Here is a 15,389-nt window from a genome sequence, read left to right on the forward strand (position 1 = left end):
GAAAAATTTAATATATTTTTAATCAACCAAACATAACACCAGAAGAATTGATTTAACATTTCTTGGAATATTTTAATTTGGCCTACCAAACAATTTTTTTATAACATTCTTGGGAAAGTTAATTTCTCACTATATTTCTGAAAATTGTGATTTTGGATGTAAATAAAAGCCCTTATTGAATTTTTTTTTTGGGGGGTGAAAACCCTCATTCAGTCTTTTAAAAGAATAGAAATGCAAAAAAGGTCTGTGGCCGATTAATAGAAGCACTATACATGTAAGCATGGTATCATATATTGGTATGTCAAATAGCTTATATGTTAAGTGGTAGGTGGTTTCTTCCTTTACCAGGGAATCACATGATTTGAAGGAATATTGAAACTGTAAGATAGGAAATTAAACAGCTGAAAAAGAAGTTCTTTTTCTATAGTGGCCATAAAAAGATATTCTTCTTTGGTGGTGGAGTGTCCGAAGGAAAAGGAACCTATTGAAGAAACTCTTTTTCCCAAAATAAATAACATGTGGGAGCCGACCAATGTTATAAAAACCTGATTGATTCGGGCTCGATTGATCTGGAAATAAGCGAATCGATTATATAATTGGTCCGGCTTTTATATTAAATCGGTCATGTTACAAAATTAGTGTGACCTGATGTTACTCTATCGTTTTTCGTAAAAACTGGTGATCAGGTCGGTTCAATCGGTGACCTGGCTCAATTCAGAGAAAAAAAAAGCAATTAATTTGTTCTTATCAATTGATATCTTCCTTGTTTTACTCTCACACACAAATTGTTTTTTTTTTTTTGAAATTTTTGAATGATCTGTAGCTTATTAATTTACATATATTATGTACTTATAACACTAATATTATATTAGTTTTGCAATATGCAGAGAATTTTAATTTGATTTATAGTTAGAGATATTATCTACTGAACCTAAAACACCATTTCAAATTTTTTAAGAATCACGAATAATCTTTTTATTTGCTAAGAACTAAAACGAGTATCAAAAAATTTTCTCAAGATAAAAGTTGATATTTACTCTTAATGCTAATGCTAAGTAGTGCGTATAAAACTACTCAATGATAGCCTTTTCCTTTCTTCATCATTGTCGGCTACAGTCTTTAGGCTATCTGTACGTTTATATTAATAAAATACGTTTCATTCAATCTTAACTAAACGGTGGGAGCTTAGTGGAATAATTTATTAATTTTTTGAAAAAGATCGAAGAGTCTTGAACTTTGGTTTCTACTTTATTTTATTTTTTTTAATTAGAAGAATAGGTATTTTATTTGAAGTACTTTCAAATATACATATCGTAGATTGATTAAAGTGTTCTTATTTGGGTTGCACAAATATAAAATCTAGGATTTTGGAGAAAGAATTAAATTGAATGAACCCAATCCCACAGCTTGAGGCTTCAGCTACTGAAGTTGAACCAATTAAGCATTCAAGCATTGGTCTGTTTTGTCACAAATCTACCAGCTAATAATAGATTAAAACATATATATATGTCCGTCCTGTTCCCTAAATATAACCAACCATTACATAAGCATGAGACATAATCAAATGGCAAAAACCAGGATCATCAAGTTGTGATTTCTGACTGAGCTGAGGATATTGAGAGTAACAGAAACAAATATAAACAAAAGAAAGGAACGTGTTCTGCACACGGAACCCACAAGCCATTATGTTATTTTATTAGCAAATAGGATAGAGATCTCCATCGCCAGAGTAAGTCAAATACAAATGGATGGTGACAGAATAACAAGTTATGGTGAGATATGGCCATATGGGTGTTTGGGAACTTGGGACGATTTGAATAGCATTATTTTTATATTTTATACGGTGGTTTGCTTACCCAAAGAAGTACCTAACCTGTGAAAATATTTAATATATTTCGAGACCATCCAATGATTTAATACTCTTTCTCACAATACTAATTTTTTCTTTTTTTTTACTCTTATTATTTTTCTTCTTTTCCAATTTTACCTTTTCATTTATACTAAGGGACCACCTAAAAAATGGTGGTCCCGGACCACAATAAATTCTCTCCTTACCTGTATAACATCTCTTCCCTTATTATATTATTTCTTATTACCATAATTGTACTAGTCACTTCTTTCCTTACTTAAATTATAACATCTAAGGTCTTTGACTTGTAGTTTTGAAAAAACTCATTATCATGCTGAAGAAAGACAAAAATTATAAATTCAACCATAATATATATATATATAATAAATAATTTATTTAATACGTAAATATTTAATATGTACTTTAATTAGTAATTTTAAGAACAAAATTATAATTAAAATATTTAAAACATTTTAGTTTAAACAATTTTAGTACCAAATAAATAATATAATAATACTAATAATTTTGAAAAATATGACAAAAAGACTCATATTTAAAATAAAATAATTATGTACTTTAATTTTATATTACTTGCATATATTCGTTTGTTGGATTATGCGTTTAAACTTTTCGGGTGTTTATGGTTTTAATATTAAAATGACAAAATTTAAAAATAAAGTGGAATATATAAAGAAACCGCCAATATAAATATCTGGGACAGTTTTGATGATTATATATAATTAATATTTTCTTTATTCAAATAATATCTAAAATTTAAGTCGGACGAGTACTCTATCCAGATGAGCACTCTAAGTTATTTATTAGACAAATATCCTATCAACACAAGTGTTTTTTTTTTTGGTATGTAACAACACAAATGTTTTTAATTAGCCGTTATTATACATTACGAAGCCACTTGGGATTTGTAAATCTCTAAGTTTTAAGGTGTTCCTTTAACTCAATAAAATAAAACTGGACCTTCGTTACCAAAATAAATAAATAAATAAAATTTCCTTTTTATTTTTAATTCGTACGACTCCATTTTCAAGAAGTCTCTGCTCACTCTCTTCATAATGATACAAACTTATTATCAAAATAGTTTACGAGTAAGGATATTTTAACTACAAAAAATTTTCACTGCTAATTTACTATCCATCATATCACCATTGGATCAAAAGAGAGAATGTTAAAAAGTTTTTGAAGTGAGAGAAAATGTTAATATAATGGTGATTAGATATGTAGTAAGTTGGTAGTGAAAAATTTTGGTAATTAGAATATCCCTCCTCGTAGTTTACATAATTCTGTTTTTCAAAAAAAAAAATTAAAAAAAGAGAGTTCTACTTTAAAAATCGAATTCCAGAAGGAGAACTTTAGAAGAAAAAAAAAATGAAGGTTCTTTCAAAGTATTGACTCATCGTTAAGATCAGTGATTCCAGTTAAGTATTACCTATCGTACATAACACTCCATTATTTAATATTAAATATGTGTCAAGTTATAAAACTGATGTTAGGAATGGATCAATATTTAAAAAATATCTTTACCCATATCAATTATTAAACGAAATGCTTAATTAAGCAAACAAAATAAATCAAAACTTCTCTAAAATAAATGTTCTTTGGTAATTTTTTATTATCGTTTAAGCTGTTGTATTAAGTCACGTGTGTAAAATTCAATCAGTTAGTTAGTTTGTTATTAGTCAGGTAGTTAGTTTGTTATGTTTAGTTCGTGCATGTTTTAATATTTGGTGATCGACCCAATTTATATAAAGTATTAGCTGACTATCATTGATTATTTACATGCCCAAATAACTGCACAGAATATTCCAATTTCATCCTGGGAATATTATTTTCTTCTAGTTTCTTAATTTATGCATTTTATACCTGCAAAGTTTTAGATGCATGAATCAGAATCAACAAAGTGAAGAGGAGGGGAGTGAGGGATGGGAAAGAGAGAAACGGTGACGAAGAAACTTACCTGACGTTCACATTTACGTACAATTGCTACTACAAGAAAAAAATTTATTAGTGACAAAATTTCATGAAATTTTGTCACAAATTCCTACGTCGTAAGTAAATTTCGTCACAAATTCCTGTGTCGCAATTTTTTTTGTGACGAAATTTAATTATTTGTGTCGAAAATTATCATTTGTGACAAAATTTATGACGAAATTTTTTCATCACAAATAAACTTTTTTCTTGTAGTTGTCCTGGTTGTGGTTACAACTTACAAAGAAGCTTGGCCTTGAAATCGACATGTACAATCAATCTCCCCCAAAACGAAGACTCTCGACCTTCACAAATTCCATTCTGTACATACGAGCAGCTTTAATAAAATAAAATAATATATTTCGCGCGAGGCATACAAATTCTCATTTTTATACGGGAAAAATAAAAATATTTATCTACCACCTTGAGATAAGTTTATCTTCGGCTACCTAAACCTAAGTCGTTTTATTTATTTATTTTCTTATATCTTTGAATGGTTATGATTTTTTTTTCTCTCTTTTCCTTTATTATCATTGATCCATCTTTGTAGAGTTATGATTTAGTAGCCAGAGATAAAATTATCTCAAGCAATTTCAGAAACGTAAGCCCCTTTTATATTTATACCTATACTGAAACCATGAAATTTTCATTTTTAAACCCTGTCCTACACAGATTGAAAAGAATCCAGTGACGATTTTCAAAGAAAAAAAAAATGACATAGTTATGGGATTTATATTAAAAAGAAAAAAAATTCTTTTTCGTTTTCCCACCTACATACACAACTTCCTCACTCTGATATTCTCTCATCTTTCTCTCCTCCTACCTGATCTATAAAAATTCTTAGAGACTCTTTATTTATATTTTTCTCTCAATTCTTAAATTAATAAATATTCAACCTCTTATCATCTATTTATAAAAAAAAATTTACTTTTAAAATAATAAATTTGATAATAAAATATTGTGATATTGAAATAATTACTTTAGAAATAAAATATTGAAGTATTAAATATAATAATATAATTAAAAAATTCCTCGCAGAACTTGGGAGATTTATATAAAAGAATTAATATTTTCCACTATTATATATAAAATATCAATCTATGTTAAATTTTGTATTTATTGGAAATTTATACATATTCTGAAAATTTTCAAGTTTATACAAAATAGTACAGCATATTTTATTCTACACGCATGACGCAATAAAATTATAATTTTCTGTTATGACAATAATTAATTTTTAATTCTCACTTAAGATAGATCTATTATTTTTTTAAAAAAATTACATCGATAGTATATTTTTAAAATCTTACACATCGAATATAAATAATTACCATTTAATTCTTTTTACGTAATTGGAAGGATCGGATTTTGTACATTAAGAAGAGAGATGATTTGAATCCATATAAAACCATTAATAAATTATTAAATATTTTAATTTACAAAATATGATTATATTTGAGAAAATAATTATTCTTTTACTTTATTGATTCACTCTTTAATTGAAAGTAATGTTTTATTTTTAGAATGATAAAGAATATAAGAAAATTTCAATTATTTAAAGGGTTCGTTTTTTCTGTAGTTACTGCAGATAACTTATCTGCAGTAAGTTCGATACGACGTCGTTTGGACGGAAATTATTGTATTTTTATAATTTTAATTTATTTCAAAGTTATAATAGTCTTTATATAATTTTTAAGATTTCAATACCAAAACAGCGTTGTTTTGTGAATAAATATAGATAAGTTATCTGCAATAACTGCAGAAAATTTTTCCCTTATTTAAAATAAAGAATTACATTAAGAATTGATTATCGTCGCACCACCTAAGGCAGTTTCTTCCGAGTATGAACGCATTAGATTCCAACATTACTTTCAGTCACATCTGCCCTAAGTATCTTTATCTCTTCTCACTTAGATTCTAACATATATTACATTATTCCAAGTATGGACGCATTAGATTCCAATATTAACACCTTTATCTCAAGGCGTGTGCCCTCCACACTTCAATATCTTAACATGTTTTACATTTTGTTTCATTTGCAGCCAAGATCCATGGCAGATATTCAACCAAGCCACAGCAAAGAAAACCGTACAAAAGTCTCCAACAACACGTTCTTTGAACTAGCGTGCATTCCAAAACGAATATGGGAGTTTAGTCATTCCAACTACCGACCTAGGTTTGTGGCATATATGCCCAGAACAAAACGTGTTCTATATTGTCATTCATGGAATCACCATTGACATGCTCCAATCTTGTTATCTGCACACCACAAGCTAGCTAGGCATGGGGCACCCTCCAATTTAATTAAAATTTGACTATGGTGACCATTGACTAAACCCTAATTTTGATCATACATTAATATCACATGCTAAACCTGTACCCTTCTAAATTCTTTTATATACTATAATAATTTATTTTAATTTAAGTACCATTTATTTTATATACTATTATACTATGGTGACCAGTGTGAACGCGTTATATTCCAACTACGTACTTTCAGTTTCACCTATCCTAAATGGCGCACGCTGCCAGATTCTCTTCCCACAATTGTTTCTCCATCTATATATACTTTTATCTATGCCGTGTGTCCTCCACATGCACTTCAATATCTCAATTCATAATTTCCTTCATTAATTCTCTTAATTAACTTGTTTAGTTAGTTGTTTTAATTATATCATTTGCAGCTAGCCAAGATTATCCATGGCAGACATTCAACCAAGCCACAACGAGGAAAACCCTTCAAAAGTCAAAAACTTCGATGTGGAACAACAAAGAGGTCAAGAGGTGGAGGGTCTTGACTATGCAAAGAGGGCACAGTGGCTTAGAGCTGCTGTTTTGGGTGCAAATGATGGTTTGCTCTCAACAGCATCGCTCATGATGGGTGTTGGTGCTGTCCGTAAGGATTCTAAGACCATGATTCTTACTGGTATTGCAGGTTTAGTTGCTGGTGCATGCAGCATGGCCATTGGAGAGTTTGTTTCTGTTTATGCACAGTATGATATTGAGCTTTCTCAGATGAAAAGAGAAGGAAACACTGATCACAAAGAGAATTTGCCTAACCCCTATTACGCTGCCCTAGCCTCCGCCCTTGCCTTTGCTGTCGGTGCGGCGGTGCCGCTTCTTGGGGCGGCGTTTATAATAGATTATAAGATGAGGTTGGGGGTGGTGGTAGCTGATGTGAGCCTTGCTTTGATTGTTTTTGGAGGTTTGGGTGCTGTTCTAGGGAAAGCACCCTTGTTTAAGTCATCTTTGAGGGTTTTGCTTGGAGGATGGCTGGCCATGGCACTTACTTTTGGCTTAACAAAGCTTGTTAATCATTTTGGAGTTTAATCCATATGTTTTCCAACACATTTTTGTTGTTGTTGTTGTTGTCTCTTTCCCAGTTAGATCTGTTTTAATTTGATGATGCATGTTTTTTTGTTTCATAGTTTAATATGTATATATGTTTATGAATTATATGTTAATGTGGCCTCAAGCTAGCTGTACCAAATCTAAAGTTACAATAATGTGGCCTCAAGCTGTACCAAATCTAAAGTTACAATAGTATGGTTTTCGAATATATTTGTACTACAAATTTTCAACAATTAATAGAGGCTCTGATTTCATTATCCAATATATGCTTTGGTTATCTTTTATTTTCTGCGAGGCCAAGAAAATGGTTGAACAAGTTATGGATTTTTATTTTTATTTTTTCTGGGGGATAACTGAGAACTAAAAGAAACTAGTTGCTAAGAAGCAAAACACACTTGACTCAGCACGGTGCAGGTGCTCAAATCCTGTGGGAGGAGATAATTTTATAATTACTCTTGTATTTGACAAAAAGTCACAAAATTGATTCATATTGAAAAAAGTAATTTTATGGAATAATTTTGTTTAGAATTTTTTAATAAACGATTATTTTAAGTAAAAGGAATTAAAATAATTTTTTGAAAAAATATTCATTCAATTATTATAAAAAAGATCTTTTCTTTTGCAAAGATCAAGATTGGCGGAACCAGAAAATTTTGTGAGAGAAAATGAATGAAGTAAAATTCATACTAATTTAATTAGGATAACAGAATAGTGGATGAAAAATAATAAAGAAGAAAACTCGAAGTCTCAGCTTGAAGGATAAGAGGCGAAATTACACTCAATTGAATTCCTCTTAATTCTAAATGAGGTAAGATAAATGTTGACTGGAGAGAAAGGTGAGATAATTGTATGAGCTTAAGGGGACAATTGTCAGTTCTTACCCCTCCCTAACTCCATCATAAATATTGACTAGAGAGAAAGGTGAGTGGCACAATTAAAAAGAAGATAATTTAATAGTTTCGAGGACTATCAACAAGTTCAACCCGTGTAATAACCTCCTGACATCATCCAATATATTTAATGATAAGGCTTATGCAATGGATTTAAATCCTGTATGAGTTTGTGCCTTGAGTAGATTTCTCTTTCTGTTAAATGGAAGGTGTCCTCCCCTCACAACAAACAAGGAATAAAATCCATGCAGAATTACCAACCTGGCCAATTAATCGGGAAAAAAACAAAGTTTACAACGTCAATATCACTTAGGAATACTCAGAAATCATGCCATATTCTTCATAAATTTGAGATAATATATTTCAATCACAGAAGTAGGTATCGATTTAGATCATCAAGTATGGACTTTGGAGAGCCTTTGAACATCACCGTAAATCCTGTGCCCATCATGAACGGATCCTCCCCCTCCCCCCTCCCCCCTCCCCAACAAACATACAGACACAATTATTCAATCAATCACTTTTTTTGTGTGGGTGAAAACCCTCATTCAATCTTTAAAAGAATGGAAATGTAAAAAGGGTCTTTAGCCGATTAATAGAAGCATTATATATTGGTATGTCAAATAGCTTCTATGTTAAGTGGTAGTTGGTTTCTTCCTTTATGAAGGAATTTCGAAACTGTAAATAGGAAATTAAATTAGATAGCTGAAAAAGAAGTTCATTTTCTATAGTGGCCATAAAAAGATATTCTTCTTTGGTGGTGGAGTGTCCGAAGGACAAAGAACTTATTGAAGAAACTCTTTTTCCCAAAATAAATAACATGGGAGCCAACAACAAAGTCATTTTTAGTTTTCTTTTTTTCTTTTTTAGATAAAAAAGTATTTCTAACTTTTTTTAGGAGATTATCCCCCCAGTAGTTCTAACTTTAAAGCTAAGTAGTGCGTATAAAACTACTCAATAATAGCCTTTTTCCTTTATTAATCATTGTCGGCTACAGTTTACAGGCTATGTACGTTTATATTAATAAAATACTTTCCATTCAATCTTAATTAAACAGTGGGAGCTTAATGGAATGATATATTAATTTTTTTGAAAAAGAAGAGTCTTGAACTTTGGTTTCTACTTTATTTTTTCTATTAGAAGAATGGGCTTTTTATTAGCCGAATCTACTTTCAAATATACAATTAAATTGAATGGACTCAATCCCACAGCTTTAGCTACTGAAGTTGAACCAAGCATTGGTCAGTTTTGGCACAAATCTAGCAGCTAAAAAATAGATTAAACCATATACATGTCCTGTTCCATAAATATAACCAACCATATATAAGTATGAGACATAATCAAATGGCAAAAACCAGGATCATCAAGTTGTGATTTCTGACTGAGCTGAGGATTTTGAGAGTAATAGAAGCAAATTAATATAAGGAACGTGTACTGCACACGCAACCCACAAGCCATTATGTTATTTTATTAGCAAATAGGATAGAGATTAGAGAGGTCTCCATCGCCAGAGTAAGTCAAACACAATTGGATAGTGACAGAAATCCGCAGTTATAGTGAGATATGGCCATGTGGGGGTTTGAGAACTTGCGTTGATTTGAGAATAGCATTATTTTTATATTTTATACGTACGGGTGGTTTGTTTAAGCAAGGAAGTGCGTGTCATCTCTTCCCTCACTTAAACAGACTATAGCATCTCTTCTCTTATGATATCATTTCTTTTCTTTTTTATATATAAACATGATATCATTTCTTATTACCATAATTGTACTAGTCATTTCTTCCCTTACTTAAATTATAACATCTAATATCTTTGACTTTTAGTTTTGAAAAACTAATTATCATGCTGAAGAAAGACAAAAATTTAATATTTACTTTAATTAGTAATTTAAGAAAAAATAATAATTAAAATATTTAAAAAGTTTTTGTTCAAACAATTTTAGAACAAAATATATTAATATAAACATACTGATAATTTTAAAAAATATAACAAAAAGACTCATATTTAAAATTAAATAATTATATGACCTAATTGTATATTATTTGCATTATATTCGTTTGTTGGATTCTGCATGCGTTTAAACTTTTCGGATGTTTATGGTAAAGAAAAAATTAAATTAAATTAAAGCTTTTAATTCAGAATTATTTATTGTCATTTACTGTTTTGATAATTATATTCTATTTCACATTTTTTTATTTCAACTTAAAAATTATGTGGAATCTATAAATAAACCGCCAATATAAATATCTGGAAGACTTTTAATGATTATATAAAATTAATATTTTCTTTATTCAAATAATATCTAAAATTAAAGTCGGACGAGTACTCTGTCTAGATGACCACCAAGTTATTTGTTAGAAAAATATCCTATCAACGGAAGTGTTTTTAATTACCCGTTATACATTATGAAGCCTCTAATTGGGATTTGTAAATCTCTACTTAAGTCTTAAGGTGTTCCTTTAACTCAATAAAATAAAACTGGTCCTTCGTTACCAAAAATAAAAAATTTAATTGGTACGACTCCATTTTCAAGAAGTCTCCGTTCACTCTTTTCATAATGGTACAAAGTACAAACTTATTATCAAAGTAGTTTGCATAATTCTGTTTTTCAAAAATAAAAAAGTCGTCCTGCTTTGAAATGAAATCGATTTCCAGAAGGAAAACTTTAGTAGGAAAAAAAAAACCAAGGTTCTTTCAAGTATATTGTAATCGGTAAGATTTATATATGTTGCACTAATACCGACACGGGACATGAGATGTGACATGATATCTCGACATGTTAATTCTAAAAAATATTAGATTTTGACACGTTAGGACACGTTTTGATATTAAATAATATTTTTAATTTATAGAGTGTATATTATATTTAATATTCAATAATTTAACAAAAAAGTGAAGCTAAATTTATAATACCCATCAATTTTATAAAGAAACATAAGATATCCCAAATATTTATATGGAAATTGGTAATCGTAATTCAATGAATCTAAAAATTTGAACTAAAAAAGCAACGCAATTTTTGAATCTTTTTTGAGTCTTTGCAATGCGTGTTGAAGTATCAAGGAGTGTGAGAGTGTCAAAGAATATCGGGAAGTGTGGGACACAACACGTCAATTTTTTTGAAATATCAGTACAACACCGTTAAGATCAGTGATTCCAGTTAGGCATTACCTATCGTACATAACACTCCATTTAATATTAAATATGTGTCTAGTTATAATAAAACTGATGTTAAGAATGGATCAATATTTGAAAAACATCTTTATACATATCAATTATTAAACGAAATGCTTAAGCAAACAAAATAAATCAGAACATCTCTAAAATAAACGTTATAGTTCTTTGGTAATTTTTCATCCATGTATTTTATTTTAGCTACCTTGGAACTATATAGTGCTTTCAAGAAGAAAATTGAACACTAGCTTAATAACAGCCAAGTAATGACCAAATAATAATAATAATTAATAATAAAGGCCAAGTAAGCATGAAAAGCAAGGACACTTATAAATGTTATTAAGCGCGTCAAAATCCTGATAAAGCCTACGCAACATAAGCACAATTCAAACCAACTATAGTTGTAAACTCTAAATTGGCTGCTTCAATTAATTATGCAAAGTACAAAGACAAATTTTTTTCACTTATGTATGATGCTATATGATGGATTCCTCAAGCATTCTTGTACTTCTTTCTGAAAACATCTGCATCCTTTTCGGTTCAAGGTATACCAAAGAAATATATATGGGAGCATGTCCATTCAGCCTCTTCATGATTGTGGCATATCTAGAAGCATAAAATATCTTCGGAATTTATATAGTACTTAAAACTTTGTACATTAATCGTTAAAATTGGAAATAAGCAATTAATATAATTTTACTTATTCCATTCACCCCTTTATGGTTGATATTAATATCTTTCGAGTTTCATTTTTTTTTTACTTATAATAAAGGAATACCTACACTTTTATTATACCCAACTAGAAAATATCTTACTTACTCTTATAATATAGAAAACTAAAAGCAAGGTATTCTACATTTTTGGAAATTAATTAAGAGCATGCATTAACATGCTCCGATTTTGTTATGATCTGCACACCCCAGCTCGAATTAATTTGTGGCCAGAAACGCTAACACTGCCAATAGGCTTCTTGAAATAAACTTTTGGAGCCTGACATATATAGCGTGTTTAAAAAAAATAATATCAACTCAGTCAACTCTATGAAAACGAATACAAAAAATAAATAATAATAATAATAATAATAATAATAATAATAATAATAAAATTGGCAAGATCAAAATTACTACAGGAATAGCTCTCAATTTCTTGGTTTATCAACCAATCAATGATAAATCCTGCAACATTTAAGATGAATTGACCTAGAAAATGATATTTTAGTCTTTTCCATTCTTAAATATATTCAGGTTAGAATAAAAAGAATATTCCCAGGCTGAAATTGGAATATTCCGTGCAGTTATATATCTGGGCATGTAAATAATTAATGATAGGCAGCTAATACTTTAATAAATTGGGTCGATCAACAAATATTAAAACATCGCGAGTTTCTACTATATCATATATGACTGAAACTTGGATCATATAGTAGCTAGTGGGATTAGGCCTAAAAAAATTAGACATTATTGCTAGAGTACAAATATGCATGACAAAATGAGCCACCCTAAACTAACACAGGTTGTGCATGGGAGAACCAAACAAAGTCATCCTAACGCGTTAGAGTTTTCTATCAACGGAATAACGTAGCAAATGAAAATTTGAACATTATATCTCACAAGTTATTAAATGATTTCCGGTAACATAAATGATTTCCGGTAACATTTACATTTACTCTGTTAACATCCGTTCGGCCACCAAACGGCATAGGCGGACTCAGGGGCGGTCCCTGATTTTTAGATTTTTTTTAATATATATATATATATATATATATATATATATATATAATTTTGGGCTGAAAAAAATTAATTTTGGACTAAAAAAGTTAAGTAATTGAGTTGAAAGTTTCAAAAAAGCTTAAACAAACACAACTTTAGATATCGAAGGTGTGTTTGGATGTATTTTTATTTTTTTATTTTTAAAACTATTTTGTAAAACAACTTATAAAAACTGTTTTGTAGAAAAAAGATGAAAATAAATCTATTTGATTATAATTACTACAATGCCATTAATGAGATGTTGTTCTCCGTGTTTCTGTCACTTTTAAACGTAAGAGTAGGAAAAGAGAACAAAAAGAAGGTAAGAGGTGTTCTCTATTTTTTGTTTTAAAAACTAAAAAACAGATGTTGTTTTTAGAACAACAAATACATAAAACTCATACCAAATAAATTTTTTAATTTTTTGTTTTTAAAATTAAAAAACTGTTCTGCAGAACAGAAATTAATCAGAGCCTAAAATTGTAGTTTTTTTCAAAGGAAGTAGCAAACTTTTAGGGCTGAAGAAAAAAATTTAAAATCAGGCACACTTGATTATCAAGAGGGTGGCGAAAATCATTGTCAAAGAAGACAACAACAAAAAACAAACAGGGGTTTCAATTTTTTGAGCTAAATATCGAGTAAGGAAAAGAGCCCGCATCCATTGTCGAATGGAAGATAATCAAGACCAGACTTTGAAATTGAATGGAAGACTAATTTCTTGATAATTCTTTGATTACATATATTGAAAAAAAAATTATTTTGAATTTTAGCACAAATTCAATTATAGAAGAGTTTAATAATATGAAAAAACGTAGAGCAAGAGTTAAGTGAATTGACCTTGAATTTTGTAATAAAACTCTTTCAAACTTTTTATATTAGGTTCATATATGATTGTATGTACTTTTCTTAATAATATAAAAAAAAATTCGCCCCCCACTAACACATTTTTTAAATTAAATTTTTATTCATAAAATAATTAATTTAAAAATTAATTCCAACAATTCCTCACATGAATAAGAAGTTTCATTATCGAGACTATATGCATGAGACTCAAATGCAATATGCGGTTGATCAACGAAGTATAACTGAACGAGTTCTGCAGACGCAATACTTTGTAATCGTCCCTAGTGAGATCTATCAGATTTACTCGATCAATCGGTGGATGCGATGCCTACTTATAGCCGTCGACCTTGTGTGTAAACCAAGACAATAGAAAACACAAAATTGTTCCACAGCCTATATTTGTGTCCATTTTGGCTGTGGACACTTCTTGGTTCTGCGAGTGCGTTAGAGAATATGGCCTTGCAATATTCTCATGGAAGCGGCCCTCACTTCACACCTACATAGGTGAATTCTGACATTGCATCCCAACATACCACCATCTGAACACACCAGAATAAAAAATTATTAAAATTTTACTTGCTTACTCTATACTTATGCACTGTCTTTTCCAATAATGAGTATGAGTTTGAAAAACTCCACAATAATGTATATCCATCAATCATCACTTGATTTTCTCTTTGAACTTAGTTCATGGAGTTTTCACTTTTTTAGGTAGAGTGCCCGCAATGATCAACATTTTATTGGTCCAAAGTTCATTTCTTTAGACAAAATTTTCTTTAACTCTCTAGTTTTATGATCTTTAGTTAAGGGATCAGTAATAATACCATTAGAGAGTAATTGTCTCACCGTATCACATCTCATATATATATATATATATATATATATATATATATATATATATATATATATATATATAATCTCTTATCATCTATTTATAAAAAAATTACTTTTAAAATAATAAAATTGATGATAAAATATTCTAATATTGAAACAATTATTTAAAAAAAATATTTTAAAATATTAAATATAATAATATAATTAAAAAAAAGAATTCATATGTTTCATTATTATTTATAAAATATCAATCTATGTTAATTTTAGTAATATTTATTGGAAATTTATACATATTCTGAAAATTTTCAAGTTGATACCAAATAGTCCTGCATATTTTATTCTACACGCAACTACTTAAATTTTATCTTTAGGATTTTTATAATCTTCTGTTATGACAATAATTAGTTTTTAATTCTCACATACGATAGACCTATTATTTTTAAAAAAAATTACATCGAAAGTATATTTTTTAAAATCTTGCACATTGAATATAAATAATTACTATTTAATTCTTTTTTGCGTAATTGGAAGTATTTTGTATATTAAGGAGAGAGATGATTTGAATTCCTATAAAATCATAAATATATTTATCAAATATATTTAATTTGTAAAATATAATTATATTTGAGTAAATTATTATTCTTTTATTTTATTAATTCACTTTTAGTTTTATTTAATAGAAATACATACGAATAAAAATGAAAGTAATGTTT

The 15,389-nt window shown here is 29.0% G+C and overlaps 1 protein-coding gene across 1 annotated transcript; it reads left to right on the forward strand.

The window, feature by feature from the left end:
• The first annotated feature begins 6,535 nt into the window (after positions 1–6,535).
• Positions 6,536–7,165, forward strand: LOC133308017 (vacuolar iron transporter homolog 4-like). Its single transcript, XM_061508606.1, has one exon. It carries the CDS (start codon positions 6,536–6,538, stop codon positions 7,163–7,165), a length of 630 nt encoding a protein of 209 aa, XP_061364590.1.
• The last annotated feature ends 8,224 nt before the right edge of the window (positions 7,166–15,389 follow it).

The sequence above is a fragment of the Gastrolobium bilobum genome, unplaced genomic scaffold, assembly GCF_033153095.1.
Source record: "Gastrolobium bilobum isolate Gb01-03AN ecotype WA unplaced genomic scaffold, APGP_CSIRO_Gbil_v1 utg30775, whole genome shotgun sequence".
NCBI lineage: Eukaryota > Viridiplantae > Streptophyta > Magnoliopsida > Fabales > Fabaceae > Gastrolobium > Gastrolobium bilobum.

Coding starts and splice junctions, on each gene's coding strand:
- LOC133308017 (XM_061508606.1), top strand. CDS start 6,536: ATGGCAGACATTCAACCAAGCCACAACGAGGAAAACCCTTCAAAAGTC.